At 48.4% G+C, this 14,897-nt stretch overlaps 1 protein-coding gene across 1 annotated transcript in view; it reads right to left on the bottom strand.

Moving 5' to 3' along the window:
- Nucleotides 1–14,406, bottom strand: part of AP4E1 (adaptor related protein complex 4 subunit epsilon 1) — a 78,214-nt gene extending 63,808 nt beyond the window's left edge. The window contains exons 1-3 of the mRNA XM_080642556.1: nucleotides 14,185–14,406; nucleotides 12,136–12,207; nucleotides 6,413–6,536 (exon numbers count right to left, since the gene is read on the bottom strand). Of these exons, the coding sequence (XP_080498682.1) occupies nucleotides 6,413–6,536; nucleotides 12,136–12,207; nucleotides 14,185–14,334 (346 nt within the window). The 5' untranslated portion in view covers nucleotides 14,335–14,406. The remainder of the gene's footprint in view (nucleotides 1–6,412; nucleotides 6,537–12,135; nucleotides 12,208–14,184) is intronic.
- Between the last annotated feature and the right edge of the window lie 491 nt (nucleotides 14,407–14,897).

Raw genomic sequence — 14,897 nt, forward strand, 5'->3', positions numbered from 1 at the left:
AGTTCCTATTCTCACAACCAAGTAGCGTGACCGACTACAACATCTTCACCAAAGGAGAAGTGCTGTTACTCGCACAATCATGAAAGGGAAACTAAAAACCTAACCAGGGCCAAGAAAGAGATGAGAAAAACCCTAGAGAACATTAAAGCAGAGATTAGGTCTTATCAGATTGCTAAGAACTCATCTGTTCAGCTAGGGTATCACCCACATCCAAGTCACCAATGTCAAATTACAAGAACAACAAACTAATCCAAAGATTATCTACATGAAATCTTAACTCTGTTACAAAAATTTCCTAACTGTTTTCACAATCAGGAAACGAGGGGAAAAAAAAGATATTCTATGACAAAAGAATGAAAAAGGTTTCATAAAAACAAAGAATGACAACTATGATTATAGAGTATACTCGCTATGACTAAGAATGAGGTATAGCATAAGAATACAGGCTTTGACTCATAGAACTTTGGGTTCACATTCTGGCTCCACCATTCATTAGCTCTATGACCTTGGACAAGTGACTTGATCTTTCTGAGCCTCCATTTTCTCCTCTATAAAATGAAATACTATCTCACAAGATAAAGCACCTAACTTAATGCCTGACTTAATGGGTACTGAAATTCATTTACTTAACAATATTAATATGAAAAATAAGAAGGCTTTCTTCATCAGAGAAAATACCAAAAGTAGCATTAATAATCTCACGAGAGTTAATGAGGCAATAGTACCAGAATGAAGACATGTAAAAGGTGGAGAGACACAGAGAAACAGCGATGTGAAAGAGACACATAGATTGGTTGTCTCCCCACATATACCCGACCGGGGCTGGGGATCAAGCCTGCGACCAAGGTACGTGCCCTTGACCAGAATTGAATCCGGGATCCTTCAATCCGTGGGCCGATGCTCTATCCACTGAGCAAAACTGGCTAGGGCCACATATTTTTTTTTAATATATTTTATTGATTTTTTACAGAGAGGAAGGGATGGGGAGAGAGAGTTAGAAATATTGATGAGAGAGAAATATCAATCAGCTGCCTCCTGCATACCCCCTACTGGGGATGTGCCCGCAACCAAGGTACATGCCCTTGACCGGAATCGAATCTGGGACCCTTGAGTCTGCAGGCCGACACTCTATCCACTAAGCCAAACCGGTTAGGGCTAGGGCCACATATTTTTAAAATAAGTGAAAATGAAAAGAATTACATGGAAGTCTAAAAAGCAGAATATAGAAAGAGTTGTACAAAATACCACCAACAACAACCATCCAATATTTATTGACTATCTAGTGTTGTCAAAATTTCCTGCCGTTAGGGATCTTAGAATTAGTTTGGGAGCTAAAACATTAAATGTGAAAAGACAACACCGTAAGATAACAGATGTAGGAGCCACCTAAATGATGACAGAAGAGTTCAAACTTCATTTGGAATATGAAAAGAAGAGACAGGATGCCAAAGGACATTCTACTTGAGGGAAGAAAACAAGTCTAGAATAGGAAGCCTATTTTGGGTAGAGTGAGGTTCAACAAGTGGAATATTGTGTGTATATAGTCTGAGAATCTTTACCAAGACATCTCCCCCGCATCCCACCATATGACAGCACAAGTTACTGTAACTTGTGAAGAATGCTGGTCCTTGACAACATGACACTATCAACTCCTTTCAATAAACAACATGCTCTAGTCCTTTATTATTCTAAAGTGCTTCCTTCTTGGGATTCTGATATAAAGCCAAATCTATATGAATAGAAGTTTTAAGTCCTTGAAAGAATTTTTCCTAATAGCCCTAAAGGTTGATCATAGAGACAAAAAAAATGTTTAAATGCCTCTAGGCCTTGGCCGGGTAGCTCAGTTAGTTAGAGCATCATCCCCATACGCCAAGGTTGTACCTTTGATCCCCATCAGGGCACATACAGTTAACCAATAAATGCATAAGTAAGTGGAACACACAAAACGCTCTTTCTCTCTCCCTCCTTCCCTCTCTCTCAAATCAATAGATAGAATTTTTTAATAAATAAATAAAAAGATGCCTCTAATCCTCATAGCTAACATATGTGAAACTGAGAACAGGATATTTAAAATTATTCAAGTCAATTTCAGTTTTATTCTATAAAGAAACATTTCTGATCATTAAGCTAATGAGGTTAGACAGACTTTTAAAAATTAGCTTTACTGAGGTATATATAATTTGCACATAAGAAAGTTCACCCATTTTGGTTTAATGAGGTTTTTTATAATATATTTTTACTAGAGGCCCAATGCACGAAACAAAATTCGTGCAAGGGGCTTGGCCCTCACAGCCCCAGCTTCATCCGGAAGGTCGTCCGGAAGGTTGTTTAGCTGTCCGATCTAATTAGCATATTATACTTTTATTATTACAGATTGACTTCAGAGAGAGGAAGGGAGAGGGAGAGAAAGATAGAAACATCAATGATGAGAGAGAATCATTGACGAGAGAGCATCATTGATCAGCTACCTCCTGCAAGCCACCTGCTGGGGATCAAGTCTACAAGCTGGGCATGTGCCCTGACTAGGAACTGAACCATGACCTCCGGGTTCATAGGTCGACATTCAACCACTGAGCCAGGCCTAGTTTAATGAGTTTTGACAAATATATATACACTAGTGGCCCGGTGCACGAAATTTGTGCACATTAAAAGGGGATTAACTAGAGGAAATAATTTAATATTGCTATTTGCTCTTTCTCTATAATAGAAGTGTCAGAGATGAAAGAAAATTAGTAAAATGTATATGAAAACCTTCCTCCTGTCAGAGTCTGGGGCACACCACGGGACCCAGAGTCAAGTCCCCGCTCACCCACATGCACCTCAAAATCGCATGAGACCCTGACCCAGCCGCCCCCCCCGCCCACATTGGGCTAGATCCAGACCCGGCCAGTCCCACCCTTGTCAAGCCCTGCCAGGCAGGGGGCATAGCCTCAGGTCCCCTGGCCCAGCAGCGGGAGGGGTAACAGCCTCAGGTCCCCTGTCAAGCCCCATCGGCAGGGGGGCGCAGCCTCAGGTCCCCTGGCTCAGTGCTGGGGCGGGGGGTGCAGCCTGAGGTCCCCCGGCCTGGTGCCAGGGTGTGGGGGTGCAGCCTGAAGTCCGCTGTCAAGGCCCACCTGGTGGGGGGCATGGCCTGAGGTCCCCCGGCCTGGCACTGGGGCCAGAGGAGCAGCCTGAGGTCCCCTCGCCTAGCACCAGGATGGGAAGCACACCTTGAGGTCCCCTGTCAAGCCCCGCTTGGTGGGGGGCGTGGCCTGAGGTCCCCTGTCAAGCCCTGCCAGGTGAGGGGCACGGCCTGAGGTCCCCCGGTCTGGTGCTGGAGCAGGGGGAGCAGCCTGAGGTCCCCTAGCCCAGCACCAGGACGGGAAGTGCACCTTGAGGTCCCCTGTCAAGCCCCACTGGGTGGGGGCATGGCCTGAGTTCCCCCGACCCAGCACTGGGGGTGCACCTTGAGGTCCCCCATCAAGCCCAGCCAGGCAGGGGGGCGCAGCCTCAGGTCCCCTGTCAAACCCCACCTGGTGGGGGGCGTGGCCTGAGCTCCCCCAGCCTGGCGCTGGGGCAGGGGGAGCAGCCTGAGGTCCCCTAGCCCAGCACCAGGACGGGAAGCACACCTTGAGGTCCCCTGTCAAACCCTGCCGGGTGGGGGGTGCGGCCTGAGGTCCCCTGTCAAGCCCTGCCAGGTGGGGGACATGGCCTGAGGTCCCGTGTCAAGCCCCACCTGGTGGGAGGCACGGCCTGAGGTCCCCCGGCCTGGCACTGGGGCGGGGGGAGCAGCCTGAGGTCCCCTAGCCCAGCACCAGGACGGGAAGCACACCTTGAGGTCCCCTGTCAAGCCCTGCTGGGTGTGGAAGGTGGCCTGAGGTCCCTGTCAAGCCCCACCAGGTGGGGGGCGAGGCCTGAGATCCCCTGCAAGCCCTGCTGGCCTGACGTTCCGTCAAGCCCCACGGGGGCGGGGGAGGGCGTAGCCTCAGGTCCCTGCTGATTGCTCGTTAAGGCTCCTTATGGGAACTTGGACTCAGCTGTGGGTGCAGCCATCTTTGTGACGGAGTGATGGTTAATTAGCATATTCCCTCTTTATTAGATAGGATAGTCATCCAACCATCATCACAGGAACAGACAATTTTTAATCTCTATAACTTCAAAATGCTATGAATCAGGAAAACTGACTTTATTTATTGGCTCTGAGTTTTGAAGTACTATTACCTGTATAAAACTTTGGAAACTACAAGGCAATGTTCTAAAAACATACTATACTAGAGGCCCAGTGCACGAATTCGTGCACAGATGGGGGTCCCTCAGCCTGGCCGGCAATCGGAGCTGATTGGGACATCTTGCCCAGTCCTGATCAGGGCCAATCAGGGCCGATCAGGACCAATCGGGAGGTTCCGATTGGGGTGATCGGGGCTGGCCGGCCGGGGGGAGGGGCCACAGGAGGTTGGCCGGCCAGGGGAAAGGGTCACGGGAGGTTGGCCGGCCAGGGGGAGGGACCGCGGGAGGTTGGCCATGGGAAAGCACTGACCACCAGGAGGCAGCTCCTGTGTTGTGTCTGTCCCCTGGAGGTCAGTGTGCATCACAGCGACAGGTCGACCGGTTGTTTGGTCGTAATGGTCGCTTAGGCTTTTATATATATATAGATACCTGCCATCATTCATTTTATATAGTAACTAAAGGCCCGGTGCACGAAATTCGTGCACGGGGGAGGAGGGTGTCCCTCAGCCCAGCCTCCACCGTCTCCATTCTGGGACCCCTGGAGGGATGTCCAACTGGGATGTCCCACAGGGATTGGGCCTAAACGGGCAGTCGGACATCCCTCTCACAATCCAGGACTGCTGGCTCCCAAATGCTCGCCTGCCTGCCTTTCTGATTGCCCCTAACCGCTTATGGCTGCCAGCCTGATCACCCCCTAACCCAGGGGTGGGCAAACTTTTTGACTCGAGGGCCACAATGGGTTCTTAAACTGGACCGGAGGGCTGGAACAAAAGCATGAATGGAGTGTTTGTGTGAACTAATATAAATTCAAAGTAAAGGAGCGGAGAGGAGAGCAAGAGAACCCTCCGCTCTTTCGGCTCCGCGGGCCGGACAGAACAGCCGAACGGGCCGGATCCGGCCTGCGGGCCATAGTTTGCCCACGGCTGCCTTAACCACTCCGCTGCCAGCCTGATTGATGCCTAACTGCTCCCCTGCCAGCCTGTTTGCCTCTAACTGCCCTCCCCTGCAGGCCTGGTCACCCCTAACTGCCCTCCCCTGCAGGCCTGGTCACCCCTAACTGCCCTCCCCTGCAGGCCTGGTCCCCCCCAACTGCTCTCCCCTGCAGGCCTGGGTCCCTCCCAACTGCCCTTCCCTGCAGGCCTGGTTGCCCCCAACTTCCCTCCTCTGCCGGCTTCGTCATCCCTAACTGCCCTCCCCTGCAGGCTTGATCACCCCCAACTGCCCTCCCTTGCAGGCCTGGTCCCTCTCAACTGCCCTACCCTGCAGGCCTGATTGCCCACAACTGCCCTCCCTTGCAGGCCTGGTCCCTCTCAACTGCCCTACCCTGCAGGCCTGATTGCCCACAACTGCCCTCCCTTGCAGGCCTGGTCCCTCCCAACTGCCCTCCTTTGCTGGCCATCTTGTGGTGGCCATCTTGTGTCCACATGGGGGCAGGATCTTTGACCACATGGGGGCAGCCATCTTGTGTGTTGGAGTGATGGTCAATCTGCATATTACTCTTTTATTAGATAGGATAGAGGCCTGGTGCACGGGTGGGGGCCAGCTGGTTTGCCCTGAAGGGTGTCCTGGATCAGGGTGGGGGTTCCCTTGGGTCGTGAGGCGGCCTGGGGGAGGGGCCTGTGGTGGTTTGCAGGCCGGTCACGCCCCCTGGCGACCCAAGTGGAGGCCCTGGTATCTGGGGTTTATTTCTCTTCTACAATTGAAACTTTGTAGCCTGGAGCAGAGCCAAGCCTTCTGCTTGCTCCGAGTCGACAGCCATTTCTGTTGAGATTTATGTATCTTCTATAAATGAAACTTTATAGCCTTAAGCGGAGGCCTGGGCCGGCTAGGGCGTGCGGAAAGCTTGGCTTCCTCCATCACCGGGGGCAACCCTAGCCTCCTGCTCTTTCCAGCTCCATGGCTGCTGCCATTTCTATTTGGGTTTATGTATCTTCTATCATTGAAACTTTGTAGCCTTGAGTGGAGGCCTAGGCCGGCAAGGGCAGGCGGAAAGCTTGGCTTCCTCCATTGCTGGGGAAACACAAGCCTCCCTCCTGCTCTCTGTGGCCACAGCCATCTTGGTTGGGTTTATTTGCATATTCGCTCCTGATTGGCTGGTGGGCGTGGCTTGTGGGTGTAGCGGAGTGGTGGTTAATTTGCATATTACTCTTTTATTATATAGGACTGGAACTTTAAGGACAATATTAAGTCTTGAACACATACATACCTACTCTTTTTTCTAAAAGGTTTCCTTGTTGTGCCAACTTGATTGCATGTATGTAGCCAAAGGAAGCATCATATCCAAGCATTTCGCAATATATAAGTCTCACCATACATTCCTTCATCATTTTCTGAAAAGAAAAATATCCAGTAACTGTGAATAAATAGAATATTTTATTTTTTTATTATGTTGTAATCATTTAACAAGGAAATCCTTTAATCCTGGCACTGAAAAGAGTGTGTGTGTGTGTGTGTGTGTGTGTGTGTGTGTGTGATAAATTAATCACCTTAAGTCAGACTTTATAAATAAAAGTTGCTCCCTAACTTAACTACCAACAGTATTCATTTTAGTAAAATAATTTCAATATATTGTTAGTCGCAATACTATAAAATAAATCAACTACTGTAGCTATTTATAATTCTAGATGACCCTCAAGTAAAATTTAGGCATAATGTGAGACACAGGATCGATCCTCAGACAAAACATTACCCATAGTAATGTGAGTTGGCTTCTAGAATGCCAACTATTTTAATATATTTTATCATCTTGAAGCATTCATAAAATTCCCATGTTGGTAATAATTTCTGTAATAAAATATTTTTCACACTTAAAAACAAAATTGCACCCTAGCCACTTTGGTTCAGTGGATAACATCGGCCTGCGGACCAAAGGGTCCTGGGCTCGATTCCGGTCAAGGGCACAATTGCAGGTTCCTCCCCGACCCAGGCCCTGGTCAGGGCTTGTGCAGGAGGCAACCAATCAATATATTTCTCTCACATCAATATTTCTCTCTGTTTTTCCCTCTCCCTTCCACTCTCTCTAAAAAAAAAAAAAAGAAAAGAAAAATATCCTCGGGTGAGGATCAATAAATAAATAAATAAATAAATAATTGCATATGAACTTCTTCAGAATTATTATGCTGTATATAACATCCATCAGTTTGCTATAGGCATTCTTTTTCCAAAACTCTCACAATTATTATGAACTACAAGATATGATTTCATAATGGTAGAGCCATTCCAATCTTTAATCTTTTAACTGGGTCTTTCAATATTTACAACACAAGTGAATAAGTTGTGTTAGAAGAGTCTATAAATTTGTTTATTAATATATTTGCATTTTTAATTATTTGTATCACTGAGTATTCTCAATACTTATAGCAAATTTTAATCAGAAATAAAAATAAAACGTTTCAAAATTTAAAAAGCTCTAACTTCTAATATTTAAAAATTAAAGTTAGTATACTATAGGATTACTGAATTACAAATCCTTAGGAAACAATAAAATATTTTATTATTTTTCTAAAATTAAGAGATTACATATATTCCCTTTTTCCCCCCATTGACCCCTTCTAGCCCGCCCTGTCCCTCTTCACCATATACACTGTCTGTGTCCATGGGTTATGCATATATGCATACAAGTTCTTTGGTTGATCTCTTTCCACCCACCCACCCCTACCTTCCCTCTGAGATTCCAGAAACAATAAAATATTTTAATGTAAGCAAAATAATGTTTACTATTTCATTTTTATATGTGTATATATGTAAAATAAAGAGTTTAAAAAGAAACCATAGGAAAATCTTAGGGGAATAAGGTTTAATTCAGGTCACTTGTATTTAAAGTAATATGTTAATTCATTACCACATTAAGACTACAAATACTGAAAAAACAAGCTTATAAGATACTGAAAGACCCTCTTCAAAGGGCTTCTATATAAACTAGAGGCCAGGCGCACAAAGTTCATGTGCAGGTACAGTCCCTAGGCCTGGCCTGCGATCAGGGCCATCTTCCCCAGGTGCCCACAGCCAGCTCCGCCCCCACCACATCCCCTGCCGCCACCCACCCCCGGTTCCCCAGTTGCCATCGGGTGATCAGTGCCTGACAGCTGGGGGAAAGGACCGAGAGGTTGGCTGTTCCCACCTGCTCGCCAGCCCCACCCCCGCCGTGGGTGGCGATCAGGTGATCAGAGCCTGCTGGCTGGGGAAAGGAACCAAGAGATGGTCAGTGCACCTCATAGTGACTGGTCCAGGGGTTGTTATGCCGTTAGGATCAATTTGCATACTACCCTTTTATTATATAGGATAGAGGCCTGGTGCATGGGTGGGGGCCGGCTGGCCTGCCCTGAAGGGGGCCCTGGACTGGGATAGGGGGTCCCCGCTCGGGGTCAGAACTGGCCTGGGCAAGGGGCGACGGACAGTTTGCAGGCTGGCCACGCCCCAGCTTTGTCAGGAAGGACGTCCGGAATAACGTCTGGAAGACATACGGTCTATCCAGTCTAATTAGCATATTACCCTTTTATTAGTATAGATTAGGAATAAAAGTGTTCATTTAAGCCATTAAGTATCAACCTTGGTTTTATAACATTTATCTCAGAGTTTTTCAAAAGTCATTATGTACTTAAATTTATATTACAGACATTGCTTTTCTCTTAGCTTTAGAGAAGCAATATTTCCCATTGCAGGAATTCTCTTTACAATTGTCTAACAAACTCACCCAACCTCTTCATGACCACCTCAGGGACAGACTACTCTGTAAAACATGTCAAGAGTTGGCTGGCCATATTATAACATCTTCTTCCTAACTTCTACCTATTTATCTTAGTTCTGCCCTCACCAGGTTTATGCCTGGTAGCAAAAAAAATTATACTTATTGATGCCAATTATAGAAAACTAGAGGGCCGGTGCATGAAATTCGTGCATGGGGTGGGGGGGTCCCTCAGCCCAGCCTGCACCCTCTCCAATCTGGGATCCCTCTCACAATCCAGGACTGCAGACTCCCAACTGCTCGCCTGCCAGCCTGCCTGATTGCCCCTAACCGCTTCTGCCTGCCAGCCTGGTCACCCCCTAACCACTCCCCTGCCAGCCTGATCGAAGCCTAACTGCTCCCCTGCTGGCCCAATCACCCCTAACTACCCTCTCCTACCAGCCTTGTAACCCCGGTCCTCCCCTGCAGGCCTGGTCGCCCTCAACTGCCCTCCCCTGCTGGCCCAGTCACCCCTAACTGCCCTCCTCTGCCAGCCTGGTCCCCCCCAATTGGCCTCCCCTGCTGGCCCGGTCACCCCTAAATGCCCTCCCTTGCCAGCCTGGTCACCCCTAAATGCCCTTCTCTGCCAGCCTGGTACCCCCAACTGCCCTCCCCTGCTGTCCTGGTCACTCCTAACTGCCCTCCCCTGCTGGCCTGGTCACCCCCAACTGCCCTACCCTGCAGGCCCGGTTGCCCCCAACTGCCCTCCCCTACAGGCCTGGGTCCCCCCCAACTGCCCTTCCCTGCAGGCCTAGTCCCCCCCAACTGCCCTTCCCTCCAGGCCTAGTCCCCCCCCAACTGCCCTCCCCTGCAGACCTGGTCACCCCCAACTGCCCTCCCCTGCTGGCTTGATCCCCCACCAACTGCCCTCCCCTGGCAGCCATCTTGTGTCCACAAGGGGGCAGCCATCTTGTATGTTGGAGTAACTGTCAATTTGCATATTACTCTTTTATTAGATCAGATGGAAATCTAACATACTAAAAAAGTGGGAAACCATTTCTACTTAACATGCCTATTAAGTACTACGAAACACAATGATTTTATAGATACACACAGACTTATGTACACACACAAACATCTACACTAATAAGAGAGTAAGATGCAAATTGTCCGTACCTTTGTGACACCCACCAGCCAATCAGGAGCATGCAAATTAACCCAACAAAGATGGCAGGTTAATTTGCACACGCAGGCGCCGAGTGGCCAGGGGCGGGGTGGGATGCAGGCGTTCCGCACCGTCCCAGCCGCTCCAGGCCTCTGGGCAGCGTGGGAAGGCGGAAAGGCGGCTCCGGCCGGAGCGAAGGTGGTGCCAGCAGCCAGGGGAAGGAAGGCCCGTTCTTGCACGAATCTTCGTGCATTGGGCCTCTAGTATATACATAATATACATAGATACATCAAATTAGTTAAGTTTTGAGTTTCCTTTGTCCACATATTTTGATCATAAAAGGAAATATATACATTCTCTCAGACTTTACAAGTGCTCTATTCATGTACATGCATGTACTCATGCAAAATGATCACCCAATATTTTTATTAGAGGAAGAGGGAGAACATTCCCAGTGACTTACACACAGAAAGCACTCACTAAAACTCTGTTGAATAAATATTGCTTGGAAAAATCTAATTATGTGAAACCATATTAAAATTAGCAAAGAAAAAAAACACACACAGGTCTTAATCTAACAATGTAGGAACAGTCCTATAGTGACCTGCATAAAGTAGCCACTCATTAAAAAGTTTATGTGCCCTGGCCAGTCTAGCTCAGTGGGTGGAGCGTCAGCCCACAGACCAAGGGATCTCAGGTTCAATCCCTGGTTAAGAGCACATATCTGGGTTGCAGGTTTGATCCCCAACCTCTGGTCAGGGTACATGCAGGAGGCAAACAATCAATGTGTCTCTCTCACATTGATGTTTCTCTCTCTCTCCCTCTCTTTTTCTCCCCTCTTCTTCTCTCCCTCCTACTTTCTCTAAAAAAAAAAAAAAAAATCAATGGAAAAAATATCCTCTGGTGAGGATTACCAAAAAAAAGTTGATGAAATTAATGCTGTTTGAAAAATCTAACTATGTGGAACCAAGTTTAAAAACAACTGGATTGTGATTTAGCTGCTAGGCAATATACTTAGTTTTATAGTAAGAAAACCATTTTCTTATCTTGTCAGTCAGTCAACCTATACTCCAAGATATATAAACCTATACTCCAAGATATATAACAGTAATGTGTCAATTTGGATCTGAAAATATTATTTTAAATGATATATACTCACCTTTTCCCAGAGCACAACATTAAAACAGCAAGATCAGCACTAGGGTCTCAGGAGTATTGCCACATTTATGTAATTACTAGAGGCCCGGTGCATGAAAACTAATGCACTGGAGGGGAGAGTCCCTCAGCCCGGCCTGCCCGCTCTCACAGTCTGGGAGCCCTCAGGGGCAGGATGCAACCCGGCGATCAGGGGAAGGCAATGCCACCATCACACCTCTGCTGCTGCCACTGCCAACAGCGCAAGCCTCGGCAGACCCTGGTTACCTGAGCCTCGGGCAGCCCTGGGTGGCTGGGCAGCTGCCATCCAAGGCTTGCCTGCGCCTCGGGCATCAGCTGGGCAGCCGATATCTGAGGCTTGCCTGCACCTCGGGCATCAGCTGGGCAGCCGACATCTGAGGCTTGCCTGCGCCTTGGGCATCAGCTGGGCAGCCGCCATCCGAGGCTTGCCTGCACCTCGGGCCGGCTCTGGCTGGCTGAGGGGACTGGAGGACTCCAGAGGCAGCCGCACGGAGCAGCCGGACCTGCCTGGGGGCAGGCTCGGCCGTGCCACATGCCTGCCGCCCCAGCGGGGATGAGGGGACTGGGCGCCACCATCCTGTGCAGTGGGCACCGCCATATTTGAGGGCGTGGCAGTCAATTAGCATATTCCCTCCTTATTGGCTGTGGGTGCCACCATCTTTGTGAGGGCGTGAGTCAATTAGCATATTCCCTCTTTATCAGATAGGATCATCACATTGGCATTAAATTGACATTAGTCAAGCAAATCTTGCTCCATGCAGTCAGTCAATAATAAAAGGCTAAAGTTAATATCTGACTTACTACCACCCATAACTAATTGTGATAAATTAGGTTTTAGCAAGTGATCCATTAGATGTCACTATGGAGTCCACAGTGGACCAGATTTCAAATTCCAAATGTGCTGGCGCTGACTATGCAAACTTACCAGTGTTGTTGTAGGAGCAGAAACCACTGCTTTCAGATTACTTAGTTCCTGCTGGATTAGTTTCTCTTCCTCCTGAAAAAGTGAGAATATTTAAATGCATGAACAACTGTCTTTTTAAACTACACAGTATTTTTAAAACTTTTTGTTTATTTTTAATATGTTTTTACTGATTTTAGAGAAAGGGAGAGTGAGAAAAACATCCATCAGCTGCCTCCTGCAGGCCCCCTACTGGGATTGAGCCTAAAACCCGGGCATGTGCCCTGACCGGGAATCGAACTGGCAAACCTCTTGGTGCATGTGTCAATGCTCAACCACTGAGCAACGCTGGCCAGGCTGTAACAGTATTTTTAAAGGGAAAATATAATTTATAATACTTTCAATAAAAATCAACATTATTTTAAAGGAGCGTTATAAAAATTATGTGCTTAAGATTTGCTTAAAGGCATTTATCCAATCCTCAGACTCATTCTTGGAAAGAATAAATATTTCCAAGTCTAACCCATCTCCCTCTTTTCTTCACTCAATTACTGACCCCTTAAAGACAGTTTAGTAGGAAAAAAAATTTTTTTATTAACAGTGGAGAAAAAGAAAAATTCTTCATGTACTGGCCAACAAAAAGGTTCTCACATCTTTCCCTTAAAATTAAAAAGCCTTCATGGAATAGAGAAACAGGGTAAGGCAGAAACAAAATCAGTCTGTTTCCCTTACACTATATTCTTCTCTATCTTTCCCTCCTTATTTCTCACATCCTTTCCCTCACTTCTTATCTCTAACACACAATAAATATATCAATGTGGCCACTTCTACTCTCTGCATTGTATTTTACCTTCTTAAAGGCACTTGAAAACTGGCCCCATTTTTGGCTAATATAATGCTATCTTTACACATTGAATTAGCAGGTATCCATTTGGTGGCTAACCAAGAACTACTGGTAAAGCACTACCTCATATAGATACCGTACATATACTAGTAGTTTCAAACCTCAATTTGGGACCAAATTTTTTTTTTCATTCAGCATCTTATAAAAATTAGCAAAGGACAAAACGTTAAGACAACATTAAGTCCACAAATAATGAATTTTGAATGTGAAGCAGACCCTCCCCAGTACAGCAGCATCTTATTTCAGTTTTAAAAGAACTTTTTAAACACGCAGAGCACTCTGAAGAAAAGCCTTCCCTCTTTGCCTTTTCCTCTCTCCTGGCACTTATATCATTGTATACCCTTATACTTGTCCAAGCCCAAGATGAATGACCCATTTCTTGGGAAGAGGAAGCGTGTCCTCCATGTCTCCCACATAACCTCTTCCATAAATATATCTGAACAAATTATGACACAGTAACGTGATTTTGTAAAGATATAAGCTCCTTGAAGCTTTGAACCAAGAACTACCGGTAAAGCACTGGTGAGACACAACCTGTGCAACTACCCAAAGTTGTGGGAACTTAATCACTTGTAAAATAACTGCTCATCTTCAAAGCCCATCTGAGGCAGTGACTCACGCAACAATTTGTACATTTTGGAAGAATTATGCTTTTTCTCTTTGCCCTACGCATTGGTCTAACTAAACACCACAAGCCCCCCAAAGATATTGGACAACAGGTTCAGATGGCAGGGTCTGCTCCAGTGGGTGACATCTGGCAGAGAGGAACTGGGGGAGAGAAGGAACTGAGGAGGGAAGAAACTTTGCAGGCGGTGAGTGCTGACACTTGTTCTGCGCTTGTATTTTCACTCGCTTGGTGTCTCACCCAATCCTCCAAACAACCTATGGAACATGCATTGGTATTTTCCCACTTCAACGTTCAGGAAACACAAGCAGGTTCAAGAATTAGAGATCTGCCCGCCGATCATGAGTCGGTGTCAGGGCCAATGGAAACCGGCCTCCCGGTTCTCAGTCCCGGCAGGAAAGTGACGCGTCCAGACGGACGCAGGGATGGACCGACACACGCGGTCCGAGCCCCGCGGAGGACCAGCCCCGGGCTGGCGGCGGACACCGGCCTCCCCGCGCGGGGCCTCCCGGGCGTCCAGACCTCCGGCCCGGCCCGCACTTACGTGCTTGGAGGTGAGCGCGGTGATGCCGCGGATGAGGCCGCCCAGCCGCGAGGAGAAGGGCGCCCTGGCGGCCGCGGGCCCGCCCGCCCCTGGCGTCTGCAGGAAGAGCCCGGGCAGCGCCGTCAGCGTCTTCTCCACGATGTCGCTCATCGCCGCCGCCGCCCGCGCCCCGGCCGCCTCCCGGCTTCATGCCCGGCCCAGCCCGCCGCCCGCCCGGCCTCCGTAGGCACTTCCTGTTTGTTTGAAGAAGAAATCTTTATTAATGCTCCGCGTGGACAAGCATAGTGCAGTTCCCCGCAGAGGCCGCGTGGGGGCGCGAGAGGCCGCGAGGAGAGGCACTCGCACAGCTTGCGCGCGAGGTTTGACTTCGGGCAAGAAAGAAAAGGGCGGGTTTCAGCTGCAGCCCGGGGGTCCCGCGCCTGGTGGTCCTCCCCAGGTGGCCGCTGGGACCCGTCCCTCTCGGTTTCCCTCTCCGGTTAGCAGCCTCGTGCCGCCGAGACCGCCTCAAGGGGTGCCTATTTTTGGTTCCGTTGGGCTCCACCGCTCACTCCCTCCACCGCACCACGAGGGGCCGAGCGATGCGGGTCCCCGGCGCCACGCGGTGCTGGGGTCCCCGGCGGTGTTGAGTGACAGGTGGCAGGCTGCCCTGCGAGTCCATCCCTCTCTTCTCCTGGGATTTAGGAAACCGCCAGGACGGGCCAGTGGTCGGGAGG

The sequence above is a fragment of the Plecotus auritus genome (assembly GCF_963455305.1).
Source record: "Plecotus auritus genome assembly, chromosome: 1".
Classification (NCBI taxonomy): domain Eukaryota; kingdom Metazoa; phylum Chordata; class Mammalia; order Chiroptera; family Vespertilionidae; genus Plecotus; species Plecotus auritus.